Raw genomic sequence first — 18,067 nt, forward strand, 5'->3', positions numbered from 1 at the left:
CTTGATCAGGAGTAGATTATATAAATTCGTTTACTATGTTGGTAAAGTCGACTACAGCGTCACCTATCGTGTCCTATCATAGTCTTAATATTGTATAATTAATTATATCAATGCTAAATCTTCCTTTAAAAGATATTCATACCTATAAAAGACAAATGCTAGAAAAAAACTATTTTATGCATTTACGATAAAAGAAAACAATAAATAATGCATTATACTTCATTTCCGTACAATATATATCTTTGTATTTTGCTTTATATTAAGTTATAAGTGGTCTTTGTTTTAAAAGAAAATACGTAAATCCAGGAAACAAACTTCTTTATTCAATATATAACACATATTAACGCGGACACAACACTTTATATAATTTATGTCCAGCTTACACGCAGATAACGGATATATTTTATAAAAACTCTACATCTTGTGTAGTTGTAACAATTCAACCAGTGTCTTCACATATATTTATATAATCATACAGAAGTACAAAGAATACCCAACGGGTATCTATTTAGACAAAATCTACTTGCATATAAAATTATTAAAAATATAACGTTTATGTAACAAAAATATAAAAAGCCGAGAATCGTTTTGTAAGTAAAAAAACCTAAACGTGCGAAGCATTATCTAGCAACTATTTATTTTCTATATCTGGGAAGCATTTTTGTTTAGTAATTACTATTACTAATATTTTTGTCATACCTTAAATCTACATTAAAATACATTGGTGCCATAAACACAGGTTAAATAGACAAAGCCACATAGGTAGCAACACTCTTAATAGATACAACTTCAATGGATAACCTTAAATATTTACTTAAAATTAATTTCTATAAATATTTATATTTCTTGTAAACAGCATACTCATTTAGTGTAACATTCGATAACGATAAAACGCTGACAGTATTAATAATCACTAATTCTCTAACGGCTTTACTTTTCAATGGTGTGTATGGGGTGATCAGATACCCAATGCTGTCTTCTTCTTATTAATGTCAAATTAATATGGACAGAAAGAGATAAATCAATGTTTATCTCATCACCCACCAAGCAACTTTTCTAAATAAGGCCGTTACTCCTTATCTAATGCATAATTTTCTTTCATTTCCACTAAAGTGATCACTAACAGCTTGTGCAAATTTGTATTATATAAGAATTTACGTACCACGCATTCATACATTAATACATTTTTTCCAAAGAACAACTATGAGCATATATAACATTAAAAAAAAAACGAAAAATTAAAAAAAAAAGTGCATAGACAAAACGCTTTGTCTATTATAGACGGCCAACTTAGAAGCCATATTAATAATGATTTATTTCGATGTTTGATTATTTATTATTCTATTTATAATTTAACGACAAATTAACTGTCAAGTTTAAAAAAAAACTAACGCAAGTGTGACAATGACTTTGAAATATAAAAAAAAAAAAAATACAGTAAACAGGCGGAACGCATAAATATCAATGTATAAATAGGCAAGGACAAAAAATTTCAATAGCCATTTCTCCTCTGTTAATGAGAATTTAGTGTTACCAATTAAAAAAAGGAAATAAAAATTATAAAGTATTCAAAACATGTTGATAATACATTTTTTATTTTTTTATCTGTAATATTCAATAATTATTATGATCGTTATTCGATCACTGGGAGTTAATTTGTTTGTATTTAACATTTATACAAACCTTAAAATATTATATAAAATAAAACAGTAAAAATAGCTAGTGAACTAAATATTATCATAATACTAGGAAACTATACTAAAAACTAAAGTATATATCTGTTCACAGAGTAGATATGCAATTCGTGATTACATTTTTATTACAATAAATAGTGCATAGAAGTATATTAAGTCGAAATATACCAGTGTTATATATTTTAAGTAATATTTAAAATCATTTAAATAAATACTTAAAATATAAATCACTAGTGGTTATAGATTAATTTGTTATGATATAGATTGATATATATTATAAACATTACCTAATTTATAAATATTATTTTTCAAGAATATTAGGTATCTTCTCGATATTATTTATTTAGTAATATATAAAGTACATAAAAAGAGTTAATTTTAACTATTTATTTAGTATTTTGAAAGGTTTTAGAATAGAATTATATATTATAGTAATTACCTTGACCTACCGCGACAGCAGTGGTAAGTATAACTGTATTTTGGAGTTTTTAAATCGTAAACGTATTTAGTACAATGGGTTGGTAGTTATTGGTTTAGTGAGATAGCATAAAAAACAAGGTGACCTTAAGCGCGTCATATTTAAAATTATATTTCATTCAATAATATAATTATAAAAATGAATATAAAGTAAAATTACTAGATACTTTACATACGGTAATAAATTAACATTGTACTTTTGCCTTGAAATAACACACAGGACATAGATTTTTGAAAGTTCGCATTCATTAGCAATCACCTTTCATTAACATAAATTTTTAACTATTCAAATAATTAATGGAATGTCAGTTGTGGTGGTCGAGTATCGACGTTTTTTTTTTGTTAAATAACAAAAGTATCAAATTGATATGTCAAAAACCGGAAGAGTATTTATTATATTAAGAAATTTAGAGTCAAGTTTGGATACTTAAACGGATAATTTCAAAATTACAAAATAACCACTTCCAAAAAATAACTCATTACAAAACCAGTGTGTAAAGCGTTACATTCGAATACATCATAAGAAATTAATATGATCAATACAAAATATATACTTGGCAGTGTCATATAAATTAAATATGTCAAAATTCAGATCTACGCTTAACAAAATAATATTTAATAGCTTCGATAAGAACATTTTGTCATGCAGTCTTAAAAATAAATGAACGATGACATTAATCGTAGGTTTCCGATTCTTGCTGCACTAGTTTGAACCGTCGGGGGCTCTTGACGCAAATAGATCCATGGCCGTCCAATGACAGACGTCCTTTCATTTGCAAATACCTTAAAATTGAAATAAAAAAAAAACATCATATAACGTCACTTACCTGTCACGAATTATACTTATTATTATCATAATAAATGTATAGTACCAGCTGCGTACTGCAGATCCGTTATAAAATTGTATTTATTATACATGGTAAGTAAAAAATCCTAAAACCTAATAAGAGAGGCTTTGTGACACAAATTGTGCGTTCATTCCCTTGGCAATAAAAAAATGAGCAGTGAAAACTATTGAAATAATATTTAGTGAATAATCACTATACAAAGTTTACCAAAATCAGTCAAAGGATTTACACGTGATACTCTATTAAACTTATATATTATGTAATACCTAATTGAATTATAAGGACTATATTGAATTTACCTTTTGATGTAACGACAAACGAGTTTTGTCGGACGTTGCTGCCATTCATCCAACACCTCCTTGGGCGCCAACACCTGTTACAAATGAGTTCTAAATAATAAGTTCAAAATAATCGATTTATTGCATTTGTGTATGTGAATAGGCTATTTGACTGGTTTTTAAAATCCATTTTATATTATTTAGTAGAGGTTAAGGGACCAAGTAAAAGTTGATTTTTTATTTCTAGTACATATTTGCCGAAAAATATCATATTAAAAATTCCATATTTAAATAACGCGCGAAAACGATACTTGGACAATATGGCGCTGCAATGGGGTCGGTGACGTCACTTTGCTGTATTTTAATCTGTGGTACACATATATACAGTAGAAAAGCAAGATTTACAAGAAAGTGACTTCATCATAATCAGGAGCGTTTTGTGTCACGTGACAAACGTTTGAAAAAATGCATTTTTATTTATTGATTTTTAAATAAATTAAGTGTTATTTTCGAGTTTCGTTAGTAAATAACCATTTTTAAACTCATAATATACACTGATTACAATAATTCACAATTTCTTTTTCAACAACAACAATTCATGATTTATTTTTCGCATTGTCAAATAGCCTATTATAACACGTAGATGTCCACTAAAAGTAGCAGATTGTATATGTTCTACTACTGGATGAAGGCTGTCTTCCTCGAGGAAAAGATTTGGAGTGTATTTCACCACGTAATTCCAATGCGATTTGTTAAATACATATGTACGTATAAAATTTCATTCAACATACATGGACTGCCTCACGACGTTGATTTTGATGATAGCGCTCTGTTTTATTATCACTATTAAGATATTCTCTTGTCTCACTACTAATTTTATTACATATTGATTATTTCTACTGACTTCGTGATATTTATCCGCCGTATTATCAAATATTATAGACATTAATCAAAGACAATGAAATTCATAGACAAGTTAAATTTTTGCTAATTCTTAAATACCTAACAGGCGGTAACGTAACCGTGATGTTAAAGAAACCAACATGTTCTGGTTCAAGATATGTCACGTGAGCACTTATCCCTCAACGCGCACTAGATCATAGGTAACTTTCAAAGGAGGAGTCCTCAGACATTTTGTGAATAAACCTGTCTTATTCGCCTAAAGTCTATGAACTGTTGTAAGCTAAAAGCAAATGTGGCTGTTACAAATTTTAACAAAAAAAAGAACAACAAATGCAGTAATTCAACTAATATGGAGTCAATTTTGATCAACCAATGAAAAATTGTGAATATTTTCGCTTGTAACATTATTTTCTTTGACACGTGTATAAATAATTCAAGCGTCTACTTGAAATAATATTACAGCTGAATATATATACTTTTGTTAAAAAAGCTATTTAATAATTGCTATGATGCTGCAATGTATAATTCAAATAATTAATAATTACCTGATCCCCCTTAAGCCTGTCAAGCAGCGTGACGCAGATGACAGCCGCCTTGATGCCGGCGTGGTGCGTCAGCGCGGCGAACGCGAGGGACTCCATCTCGATGTTGACGACGCCCGCCTTGTGGATGCTTTCCAGATACTCCATCTTGTCAGTCTCGGTGAAGTCACAGAACGCACCGTCCAGACGTCCTTGGCCTTATACAAATAAATGTTTTAGTATATATGTAAGGCTATATGTTACCTATTTCCTTTAAGATATGAACGTGTAAAAAATATTTTCACCATTAAGATAAAAACTCTTTATTTTTTACGTAACCAAAATAATCATCAATACTAACAAAGTATTTTGTAAAGACAACTAAATTTGTAATTATTACATCTTTTATTTTCTTACGACCACCTGCATAATGTGCACTGATCTTTGATTTCTTTTCTTAAAAAATAAAATGTAATTACCTATTCCAAATGCGTTATTTAAAAAAAAATTATGTGAAAATAATACCTTCATAAAAATCATAAGTGCACATGGTCTTGCCAGTGACGGTGTCATACGGATCCTCAGGATCCGACAACGCCTTCAGCTCACGCGCCAATCTTTTATCCAACTTCGCCGGTCGCTGGATATTCTTGCCAAGCACAGTCTGGTGTAAAAAGTAACACAAGAACTATAATGTATCAAACAATGTATTAGTTGTGTAATCATTAAGGAACAAACAACATACAGTAGGTATAAAACAATTAAAAAAAATGTACTTAATTATTAATATTAAATCTATATATTATTTAATTATATATAAATTAAGGTAATACAATAATGATGGAAGCTAATAATTACAGATTACGATCCGCTACTAAAAGCAGGCGACTTAAAGATATTTTATAAGATTCGATATCAGGAAGATATTAAGATTAAAATTTTAATGGTACACTTATATCATGTAATTTGTATTTAGTAAAGGAAAGGATATAAGAAATATAAGAGCCTTATTAACTTAATCCGTGCTCATCCTATGAGAAAACCTGCATGTGTAGAGTAATAAACTAGCATTTTAATGGCTTGGATGCTGCGGTTTTAAGCCACATAATCTATCAATTTCAATATTAGTAGCAATAGTAGCGATAGCAGAAGATACGATTTACTATTTCATTAAATTATTTTTTATGTCTATTAGAAACGTCACAGATCAAAACGAATTATGATCTAGACTAGATCTAGAAAAGGAGAAATGTTATTTTATGTAGTATTAAATGAATTTCAGGAAGGATAATGGAACTTTGCACCCATTTAGATCTCACTTCTGTCGCACACTTTTGTCGTTAAAGTCAACAACCAAGGTATATTTCATAATACTAAACTTGGCTCTCATTTTACATTTATGTTTTTGATGGGAACTTATTACTCACGAAGACGCCAGTTTATTTAAGGATAGGAAAAGTGTTATTTATTTTTTATTTTTTATCTTTATTATATTTAAATTTTGCTTAATACTGCATGATTTGGTCTCCTATAATTGAAGAGTACACAACGTAACCCTTAGATTATTTAATATTAAGAATATGTATTTAGATTTTATCTTTTATTGGAGACTCACAAATTAAATAAATAAAGTGACGCTCATGCTTACAATATGTCTTGGCGTGTGAAACGACTGAGAGACTGCAGAGTAAAGATAGCAAAACACAAACGAGATTATGTTCCATAAGTTCATTTTATAAATGTAATTTAACTTGAAGAGAGGCTTCGTGAGTGAATAGATCTATATTTATTCTACATTATATCATACTGGTTTAGCTAACTGTGACGAAAGCCCTTATAAATTTACAATTTTCAATCCAATCCATTTGCCATTCAAAATTTGAATATGCATTATTTTTGAATTACACTGCATATTTAAAGATACAAAATATTGAAATTATTAACTCTGCTGTGTCTTAATAATTCAAATATTTCACATAATTTAGGATTAGTATAATCTAGTATTACATATTGCAACACAAATGTTCGAACCCAGCACGCATTTCTGACTTATGTACTACTAAACTGACTAATACTACCGTTGTGGTGTATATCATGTGCCTTTGTAAGAAACAAAAACAACACATTTCTAGAGAGGGCATAGTTTTCCGGGATATAAAGTAGCCTATGTAGATTATATTCTATCTCTGTGCCAATATTCATTCAGATCCGTTCAGTCATTGCCATTGAACAACAAACATCCTACCATAAAAACTTTCGTATTAATAATCGCAGTAAGATTAAAGACTATATAAGAGCAAATATAGTCCAGGTGTGGAAAACTTATCCGATGATTGCGGTTTCAATCTGTACTGTTTCCATTTCCTTTTACAAAAAACATCATGATAAACACCGATCCAGTTAAGAGTTACGTGGTGGAATAAACCCCAAACGTTCTCCATAAGAGGACAGAAAGCCATTGTCCATAATAGCGTTATTAAAATACTTACTTTTTATGCTGTTGTATGCATAATACGTATGAAATGCGGACGCGGTATGCGGTTGAATATATTTATAAAGAAACCGTAATGTATGCGAAATTTAATTACAGAATAAAGCTTAATTTGTCTCTTTAACGTCTATTTTAGTAATTTCATCCGTCGTTGAGTTGTGAAAGAAATTTCAAAAGTTTTCAAATTCTTTCATATTCCACATGGCCTTTGACAGCGCTGGAATGAGCTAACGAGGTCGTCAGTTATATAACAGCCTACCGCTTTTAGTTATATGAAGCTATTAGGAACGGTACATTATCCAATTAACCTAATTATGCATTTTTATATTCACTTTGTAGCATATAATATTACTTCGACACAAAATTGAATAGTATTATATACGGTGGCATATATGTTTATATTGGTACGCCTACAATTTACAATAATGATATCCTCCTGAATTTCAACTACAGAATTAAAGCAGTAATAATATAACAGAAGTCTAATATTTGCCTAAATTTCGAATCCTTGAGATTTATACAGCTGAGAAATTAAAGTTCATAATTATTATTATCTCAGTAACATGGGCATCCTTATAATCCGATGCGTCGACAATTCGACACGACTGACGGTAGACCAACAGTTCGACGTACTTTTATCATTTTTATGTACAACCAATGAGGCTCGATTGAAAGTATTAAAACCTTATATCAGTATCATATATCATAATAAAAAAAACAGTGTGGTTTAGAGCAAAAAGGATTTACCCCATTACATTCCGTGTAACGTGATCCAAATAAGAAAAGAAACATTAATGACCTCCAACTGTCAAGTAATCCATGAAAGGTATGGTTAACAAAAAAAAAAAATTATAAATATATTTTGTGATACATAACTGACAGATGATATGACCGATCAAGCCACAAAAAGTCCAGAGGAAAAACAGCATCAGATGGCCGACCAAGTAAGTTCTTGTCGTTCTTTCAGTGTACCAAATTACGATGGCAATGTCTTGCCTAATTTTGTTTGGATTCATTAAAAAGTATAAAAGCAAGCTTAACTTTAATCATTAAAGTTTGATATTAAAAAAAATACATGAGACAACATCACATACATTACTCTGATCCCAATTTAAGTAGCTGAAGCACTTATGTTATGGAAATCAAAAGTAACAACGGTACCACAAACACCAAAACCCAAGACAACATAGAAAACTACATTGACTCGGCCAGGAATCGAACCGAGACCTCAGCGTGGCGTACCCATGAAAACCGATGTAGACACCACTCAACAATGGAGGTCGTCAAATACATGTTAGGATACGTACCAGTTCGAGGACATTTTTAAGTGCGCCGTCGACAGCTTCTTCAGAAATAACTACGGTGCCACCTTCGTAGCCGATGCCTCCGCACGTGCCAATCCTGAAGAAGACCGGGTCTCGGACCTTCGCGTGGTACATAAGTTTGATCACCTCGTGCAGTAAGATGCCCACAGACGGGATGCCCATACCGTGCTGTAAAAAATACATTTTTAAATGCAAAAACACAAACAGACTACATGAACAGAACAGAAAGCTATTGATCTAAATCGATAAAATTAAACGAAATCAAAATATATTCAAGCCCAGTTATAATTTACTTTATATATTTTATAGGTAGGCGGACGGGCAAAAGGCCACCTGATGGTAAGTGGTCACCACCGCTATAAGAAATCTTACTAATTTCTTAAATCACAAATGCGTCACCAGCCTTGGGAGCTGAGATGTTATGTTCTTTTTGGTTGTAGTTATAGTTTATAACTATTACTCAACCCGGAACTGTTCAATACTAAATATTGCCGTTTGAGAATATAATATGTGATAGGTAGATGGTATATACCCAGACCAGCTTGCACAAAAACCATCAAGAATTTTTTGCAAAATTTTCTTATAGATTTTATTTTCCTCAAGGTGAATTTTTTCAAATTGCGAATTCGTTGTAATAAGTTTATCTTTAGATGTTTAGACAATGATTGTCACAGATTTTATCGAAATAATCAATATTATCGTAAATTTATATGAAATTAGTGATAACTGTGACAGTTATGATATCATTCTTTTGATAGATTTTTCCATTGATATTCTAATAAACAGATATGTTATACCCATACTAAACAACAGAAAAAAGTTTGCCGCGCCGATGACCGTGTATTTTACATTTCGTTACAAGTAAAAAGGATAGCTTGATAAAAACAATAAGAAAAAGGGATAACTAGATGTTTTGAACACCGATTGTAAACATCTAAAGGCAAACGACTAAAGGCAAACGTCTCAATTAGGACGTTTTCTAGTCTTCACTTTTTGCGCGTTAGTAACATATCTGTTTACTAGAACATCATTGGATTTTTCTATATTCCATGATTTTAAATAAACAGTGAACTTTTATTCACAATTCTATCAAGATCTGATAACGAAGTAGAATTACGTCTTACTCAATTTGTTTCAATATATCTCAATAAAGCTGGTTCAACTCATTTAACACCGGTACGATCACAATTTATTATTTCATCTCAATTGAAACGCATTGCTAACATTAATGCAGGGGTACCTACTACTGTTCATCATGCACGATGCATTAACTCATTGCTAATTGAATATTAAATAACATATACTAGGTAGGTAGTAGGTACCACCCACGCGTTACTTGTTCAGCTACTTAGTTGAGCTGACAATTTTTAATCGCAAGAACGAGAGACATTTATGGTCACATACTAATAATTTCTTGGATTTGTACTGGCCACTGTTTAGGTAGACTATTTGTCCCTCTATTAAAAAATAAAAAAAAATCATAGTACAATCGATTTAGTGCGGATTTAATTAATATTTCATTTGTATATTATATATTCTACCGCCAAACAGCAATACTTGCTATGGTTGTGTTTCAGGCATGGGATATAACATCTCAGTTCCCAAGGTAGGTTATGCATTTGTTATTTTAAGAAGTAAATAGTTCTTACAGCGCCAATGTCTATGAACTGTGGTAACCGTTGACCATGAGGCTGCAAATACCACCGATTTTAATAATTTACAAAAAATAATTGTGGATAATTTACGTTTCAAAATCAACGCCCACCTTCAAACTATTTATAGACAGTTAAGAATATTAATTGAACAATAAATCCTCGTAGACGAGATAAAACGAATGAAGACGACGAAATTCTTGCTACAGCTGCCACAGCTGCTTCTAAAAGCCTAATTGAATTCTACTAATCTGAACTCAAGCCGAGTGAAAATCAATTTTGTTGCCCTCGGGTTATATTGTCAATCCCTTAAACATTTTTATGTTTTAAATAGGCTACGTATTTAAAAGTTAAATTATTATATAAAATATCTGTGTGTGAAATGTCACTTGTTGTCACAAAAAGTTCGTTATCACCTTAAATCCTGAACTCATATAAGAACTGCATTCACGACCGTACCGATCAATCTCTATCGTGTCTTCTCCATCGCACGTGATATTGGCGAAATAATCTGTGCCTTTTTGGCACAAAAATCCACAAAAAATAATAATAAAAGATCTGCGTTCAATTTAATAAATATTAAATATGAAATGCATAATATTAGTTTATTATATTTATTCAATACTTACGCTGATCGATAGCACGGGTCCGACCTTATACATGGAATATCTATAAGAGAACTGGCTGATGTCTTGTAGCGTGGTGCCGCATGGTAATTTGTGTCCAATTTCCGCCATGATTGTGTATGCGAACTGCTCCATACGTTTTGGCGTGCCGCCCATGCAAACAAACTAAAACACAATGTTACAATTTTAAATTACGTTTACACTTTCATTTTTAGAAATTCATTTATTTTACAAAAACGTAAAAACATGACTGTCCTGAATTAATTAATGAATAATATAATTTATAGCCACTGCCACTCGTGAAGAAGTAACGACATCCTGTACATCGGATCAGGCGAAATAAAGATACTGACATAAGTACATACATACATGCATAAAACCTGAAAAAATAACACCCTTTTTTGGACATGAAACATTAAACGTGTTAAAAACACGTGCGTACGTACATAAAACAACTTGCATAAGTATACATATATTTATGGCAACACCGAAAAAATTTAAATAGATTATTTAATCATTAGCTTGCCTTAACATCCCCAAACATTTCCACCAGGTCATGAGAACCGCTGCCCAGAGCCAGGTGATAAAGAATGTCTTGGTCCATGAGTTCGATATTCGGGTTACGCAGACGCACTGTGCCATCGGGATACCTACGAAATAGTAAACAAGTTACAGATAAGTTCCGATTAACACACCAGAAAATATTAAGGTACGAAAATCTTATAACCGACATAAATTTTGATGAAAAGTTTTAAACTTTGGTATAAGAATTTTATAAACATTTTTATTATAATAAGTACCTTTTAAGTAAAATTATAAACTCGTTGTTTATTAAACAAAAAACAATATTGTTTAAAACATAATAAATATTAATATTGATGTCAGATTAAATCATCTTGTTTTCAATTAAGTGTTCACAATACAAATATTTAATGTTACGTCAGACTAATATAATAAATGTAAAACGAACTCTGTTTGTCTGTTTGTCTACTCATTTCAATAGGAATAGGAATTAAGTACATCGTCTACCTACGGGAATGTCTGTCCGATTAGTATGTTGTGTTCCGGTGTGAAGGGCGTACGAGCCAGTGTTACTTCGCACACAAAGGACATAGAATCTGAGGCTAATGACGTATTTTGACGTATTAACCATGGCTACATTTGTAGCCATGGTTAATACGTTAACCATTTGGTTAATACTCCTTACGGCGTCAATGTCTATGGGCGTGAGTGACCACTTACCATCTGATGGCCCTTCTAGCTAGCTAGCTCAAAGCTAGTTCAAGATATTTCATTTGAAAGCACTTCGATTAGAGATCGTAATTCTTCTTATTTTATTGACATATTGAAATATTTATGTATACATTTATTTCCTTAAACTTAACAATTATAACCAGGTCTGTTTGTATGTTGCAAGACACCAAGCTCTTATTCGTCTCACCCACACTAAGACATCTGTCACACGGACGTCACTCTCTCATCACTCTGATGCGCGCTGATAATAAATAAATAATAATAAATATGAGACAACATCACATACATTACTCTGATCCCAAGGTAAGTAGCTAAAGAACTTGTGTTATGGAAAATCAGAAGTAACGAAGGTACCACAAACACCCAGACCCAAGACAACATAGAAAACTAATGATAATCTATAATGACTTTGCCGGGAATCGAACCCGGGGCCTCGGAGTGGCGTACCCTTGAAAACCGGTGTACACACTACTCGACCACGGAGGTAAATAAATCTAAGTATATTAATATTATAAATGTGAAAGTTACTCTGTCTGTCTGTCTATATGTCGCTCTTTCACGACTAAAACCAATTAACCGAATTTGATGAAACTTGGCGTGAAACAAACTGGAACTCCAAGAAAGGACTACTTTTTTGCCTAATATATGAAACAACCCGTAAAACGCGAGCGAAACCGTAGGCGACAACTTGTATATTATAAATGAATAAAAGTATGCCAGTCAACTTATTTTAGAAAAGTATTAAGTATTAATAAATAAATAAAATTATTTATTAAGCTATAAACATATCTATGAGTTTATCGCATATAAGCAGAGACATATGATTGACAACATGCAATGATATTAAAGCATAGTATGCACAAGCTTAAAAAAAATAGGTCTAGATTACCTAAACTTCGCAAAATTTAAAAAACGAATATTTGCTTCATTTAAGTACAATATCTTTCTTCGATAAAATATCACGCGATATTACTAACATTTATTTTACTCTAAAGTTTAGCGTCCATTGTTTTTCAATACAACCTACGTATCAAATGCTTTCGTGCGAGTTTTGTGTAATTTGAATCCCAATAAAAAAACTAACATTAACTTTATGTCATTCAATCACAATTTTAATATCCTATATTTTTATACTTAATTTTATTTGATTATAGTTAAATATTTTATAATCTTAAATGAAAGCTAATTCGTCATAATCGTATTATCGTATATCGTGATTGAACAAAGTAAAGACTTAATCGCGATGTTTTCGCGTTATCTATCCTGACGATGGAGTACTGCCAGGGCCGCGCCGATTTGCTGCCGAGTTGCCTAAGCTTATACCGACTTATATTAGTCTTACCGTTTCCTACACCAATTTATTTTAAAATAATATTATGAACAACCTAACAGAATTGTCGTCTACTTCAACAACTTCTGATCCATTTCCCTGAAATTCGTCGTCGTTATCAAAAATCTTCCTGTGTGGTCTGTGATAACCGTTCTGATGGTCCGATGAATGCCCTTCGTTCTTCTGTACACAGCCATTGTGATTAGAGCGCCCATTCAATGTATGGGTCTGAGGCATTGTGGACACCGGTTTGACTGGCTGGCAATAATGAAATAAAAAGTAAAAAATAATCCTTCATAGCCACAAAGTTGGGTATTGAATTCAACTTAACATAAGAAAAGCTCTACTTCGTGTGATACATATTACGAATTAAACAAGTACTAAAAATCAATAATTACTTTATTTATAGTTAGCCATTTATGTTGTATTACAAGTATTCGATTATAATAAAAACGAATATATCCAAGTATCGTTTAATAACACTTGATAACATCAGTTTATTAAGCTATTTATCACATCAAATATAAAAGATATATTCCCCTATGCTCTGATTTAATTGCAAGCAAAAAGTTTATATTTTGTTTGAAATATAAATGACGTATGTAACAAAATTACTTTATCGATTAAAGAATTGCGATGAATTACTGTTTACAAAACATGCGATAAGAATATATTATGTAACAAAAACATGTACATATTGCTGATGTTAGCAAACATTCTATCAAGGTCATCGAGTGTATACTTCATCAATATACGAGCAGAAATGAAAGGGCAGCATACTATATAGTAGGGCAGATATTGGAAACAAACATTCATTTCTACTTTTAAAATGTAATAAAATATATCAATCGCTTTATTAATTTTGAAAAGCTTGATTTAAAAATATATATTGCTCTTATAAATTATCCTCTTATTTATATTATTATATCCACATGTTTCATGAAAAAAAAATCACATCACTGACGAAATAAACACACGATATCGATTAACAGTTAAATGCAATTTCAAAATTTATTGCGTAAACTTTAACTACAATGAAGCGATACACAACAATTAAATGTCAAATTTTCAAACAACATATAAAATATATATCGCAAATAACACAGAACATTTTTATAACTAGTAAATCATTTAAAACTTACCTTATGTCGAACAAATAATATATATTCACTATCGATAAAATAACACGTAACAACGTAGCGCTAGTTCAGCTTACCAAAGGCAAATAAAATACAGTCAGTTTAAGCTTGCGTCTGAGTAGACAAACAGATGTATCGCTACTAAATGAAACTGTGTTTATGTATTATTAGTTTTATAAGCCGTTTCAATTAAACTCTCGGTGTGATACGTACGTATTTCAATTACCGTTCTTATTTTTTATGATTTTTGTTTAAGTGTACATGTTGTTAAAAAAATACGTCTATATAAGTATAATGACGTTAACTTCCCAGGCGGAATATCACCAAAATTTGACTTCCCGTAATCATTTTCAGCTACAAAATAAATAAATCAATGTTCTGTACCAAGCTATTTTAGGAGTTAGGTACTTAAAGTTATTAATTTAAGGAACAACACATTTCGAAGGAGTATCGATGAAAAGAGGTAAGAGAGAGATAAATTCAATATAATAAATATTGAATTTAGTTTAGTTATTTGCGAACTAACCATTATTCTATAATACTGGAACAGTCAAATATTCCCAGTAATTAAGAACTACTATTAATACATATTGATTTGTTTGTGGACCAAGATATATAAAAAGCTCTTTTTTACTGTGTGTGTGAGCTTTAACGACGGATTAAAAAAGATGTTTCAACGCAGATTGTCAAAATTTACTTGCCATGGAAATTAAACGTTAAACTTGTCTAACTATCCATATAATTAAAATAGTTTATTACAAAATAATTTATACAAAACATCATCTTAATTTTGTGATTTGATGGCATTTTTTTAATACTTTTAAAATCAAAATGATGCCAGCTTTAACTGACAGTATGCCGATGATAAAAAAATATATACATATCTTTTTACAAATTCATCAATCAGAGTTATGTATGTAGTATATTAAGGCAATAAATCAAAAAACGGACAAAAAGCTTCGAAGGTCTTTTGGCTGGATCATCTCGATGTAATGACATTTTTTCCTTTATGTAGGGCGGAGGCAGGTTGCGAGCTGATAGGGCAATGATTTTATTACGCTTATTCTATACGTTCAATCACTTTTTATCGCAAAGATCAGATCAGAAGGATTATCGAAACAAATAAAATCTCAGTCCTATGGCAACGAATGCTTTATTTTACAAATCATTGTTATCGAAAAAATTATTGCTATAAACAATTTAAAATTATTATACACGCGAAATAAAAGCTATAAAAAACAAATAACAAACGTTTAATTGACGAAGCAATTAGTACTAACATGCAATATTCAATTAAATTCTAAAGAATGGTAATTGGAATGAAAACAATTTTCTAAATATAATCAATAGTCATTGTAATAGTCTAAGAAAAAACTAGAAGATATATATAGTAGTGTAAATTAATTTAGAAGATACGTTATGATTAATGAAATCATAGCAGAAACTCTGGTTTTATTCAAAGAAAATGATTAAAAACGGAACGAAATCATTAAAAAATAAAAGAAATAATTAATTTCTATAAAGGAGAGTATCTCCTGCTATTATGACATTGTTTTTTCTTCATGTTTTTATTTATCAATAAATAAAACACAAATTATTCGATTTAAGCTATGGCGAGAAAAATTAATGAATCTTATTAAATCGTTGGATTTACGATAACCCGAACAGACGGGGATATGACCTTTCGGCCTATCATCCGACTATCAAAGTTTCTGGGTGACTGCCGCTATCATAAAACATTCAACCAATTTCATAAATCAAGGTTAAAATTTATATGTCAGTTAGGTCGATTTCCACCACCGAGCAAGAGACGAATTATCGTCATAAAACTTGAATTTAAACCGCAGTCTTCAGTTGGAAACCGAGCAATCTATCGAATAACCAACTCGGCTCTTTGCATTCACAGGTTTCGAATTTTCAAGATTGAGTGACTTAATTATTTCACATACCATTAGTTACAGGATGTAAAAACCAACATTGATAACCATATAAAAAAGAAGTATAGCGGCCAGTTAACCAACTAACCCAACTTCATATCCGTTTATTGGAACGGACATCCTGCGACAGCCTGCGCCTCTAACAGATTCCCCTCGTCTAAAGCGTTTGTAATGTTTAAAATTACGTTTGCCTACGTATATCTGCGAAATATACGTTACTTACAAGACAAAGGGAACGTTGGGAAGGGTTACGTTGTATAACGCAGACATCGGTTGTGTTGTTTTTAATTATTTAATGTTTTTCTAGGAAGAAAGAATTTATATAACGAAAATACCAGTTTAATATATGACAAAAAACAAGAGTTAATATCTCGAGTAACAAAGACGTTTTGGTATATTATGTTTTTGCTCATTAAGCGTACCTCTTTTGTTATAACATTTCTTTTTAGACCTCTTTTAGGTAAAATTGTGCCAATTGTCATTAAATACATATTCAGATCCTACCAATCTAAATATTTCGTTCAGTAAATCGTAATTGATTATTGTCAAGAATTTTTGACAAAGTACAAACATTGTCCTACATTTTATATCTACAATTAAACTAGGTTACTGGTTTGAAGAGGTCGAATAACGTTCACCTAGTTTTCACTCTCAACCGCCTTAGCTGTTTATGTTTACAGAATGAACACCTTTGTCCAAGATTTCATTATATTAATCGAGTTCTGAAGACGTTGTAACACACCTGCAAACGTATTCAAGGTCATGGTGAAAATACTTTACGTAATCCCACGAGCTTAGTACTTGGTGCATTTTGTTTATCGATTTTCTTTTACGAATAGAAAATAGTCAAATTACTGCATTTAAGTGTGAAGATCAATGCAACGGAATCCGTACGAGATGATTTAAGAAAGTTAATATTAGAGATTACTCACTCGTCGCGAAGTTCGTCATTATCGAAGGACATCGTTATTGGCACACACTAGCACTACTATAAATAGATATAATTGGATTATCTGTAACAAAGTTGTGTAGGCGGATCGATGTGCAGCTATCGGGACAAATGCTGCGCGACTGTTAGAGGGCTCTTCCGCCCAGACCCACTAGGGCGCGGATGCGTGGAAGCTTGCGCAGTTGTGCTTACGGTTTTTAAAACGACAATTCGATACTTCCACGAACAATAAATAAATTTAGTATTTTTTTTTTATTTATATGATTAGGTATTTTTATTGTTCACAGCGTGATGATAACTAATAAGTACGGCTAAAACGTAATCAGCAGACCACGGTCGTATCGTTACGGTTCTAACAAGATATATTGACTATCGTTATCTGATTTTATTTTATCATTTATAATGTTTAAATATTTTATACGCCTATACAACGTCATGGCAATAACCTACGCCATTACATTATTACATTTTATTTAACTATATGTTCTGTTTCTGAAGAAATAGTATACGAAGTATATTTGTATTTATATATTTATTAGGAAACATATAGATTATATTTGTAACTTTAAAATTACAATTTTTGGTTTAATATTTACTGTAAGTATTAAAACCTCTTTTTAGATATCAATTCGTTTATCAAAAA

The 18,067-nt window shown here is 31.1% G+C and overlaps 1 protein-coding gene across 3 annotated transcripts; it reads right to left on the reverse strand.

Annotated features, from left to right (window-relative positions):
* Positions 1-301: 301 nt before the first annotated feature.
* LOC124531709 (uridine phosphorylase 1) lies at positions 302-17,646 on the reverse strand. Of its 3 annotated transcripts, XM_047106209.1 has the most exons (9): positions 14,542-14,700; positions 13,455-13,657; positions 11,342-11,465; positions 10,819-10,980; positions 8,520-8,705; positions 5,247-5,385; positions 4,746-4,939; positions 3,319-3,392; positions 302-2,954 (listed from the first exon to the last, which is right to left on the reverse strand). In XM_047106209.1, exons 2-9 carry the CDS (start codon positions 13,634-13,636, stop codon positions 2,846-2,848), a joined length of 1,170 nt encoding a protein of 389 aa, XP_046962165.1. In that variant the 5' UTR covers positions 13,637-13,657; positions 14,542-14,700; the 3' UTR covers positions 302-2,845. The 3 variants fall into 3 exon arrangements, with proteins under 3 accessions (XP_046962165.1, XP_046962166.1, XP_046962168.1); XM_047106210.1 differs by lacking the exons at positions 13,455-13,657; positions 14,542-14,700 and adding an exon at positions 17,408-17,646; XM_047106212.1 differs by lacking the exon at positions 13,455-13,657 and having other exon boundaries at positions 14,542-14,686.
* Positions 17,647-18,067: the final 421 nt, after the last annotated feature.

The sequence above is a fragment of the Vanessa cardui genome, chromosome 8, assembly GCF_905220365.1.
Source record: "Vanessa cardui chromosome 8, ilVanCard2.1, whole genome shotgun sequence".
NCBI lineage: Eukaryota > Metazoa > Arthropoda > Insecta > Lepidoptera > Nymphalidae > Vanessa > Vanessa cardui.

What these genes read in the sequence shown, in the direction of transcription:
- LOC124531709 (XM_047106209.1), bottom strand. Translation starts at nt 13,636, where the DNA reads ATGCCTCAGACCCATACATTGAATGGGCGCTCTAATCACAATGGCTGT. An exon ending in ACAGGCTTAAGGGGGATCAG is followed by an intron (nt 3,393 to 4,745) that starts GTAATTATTAAT and finishes CATTTGTAACAG; the next exon opens with GTGTTGGCGCCCAAGGAGGT. An exon ending in GTTTGTCGTTACATCAAAAG is followed by an intron (nt 2,955 to 3,318) that starts GTAAATTCAATA and finishes TTCAATTTTAAG; the next exon opens with GTATTTGCAAATGAAAGGAC.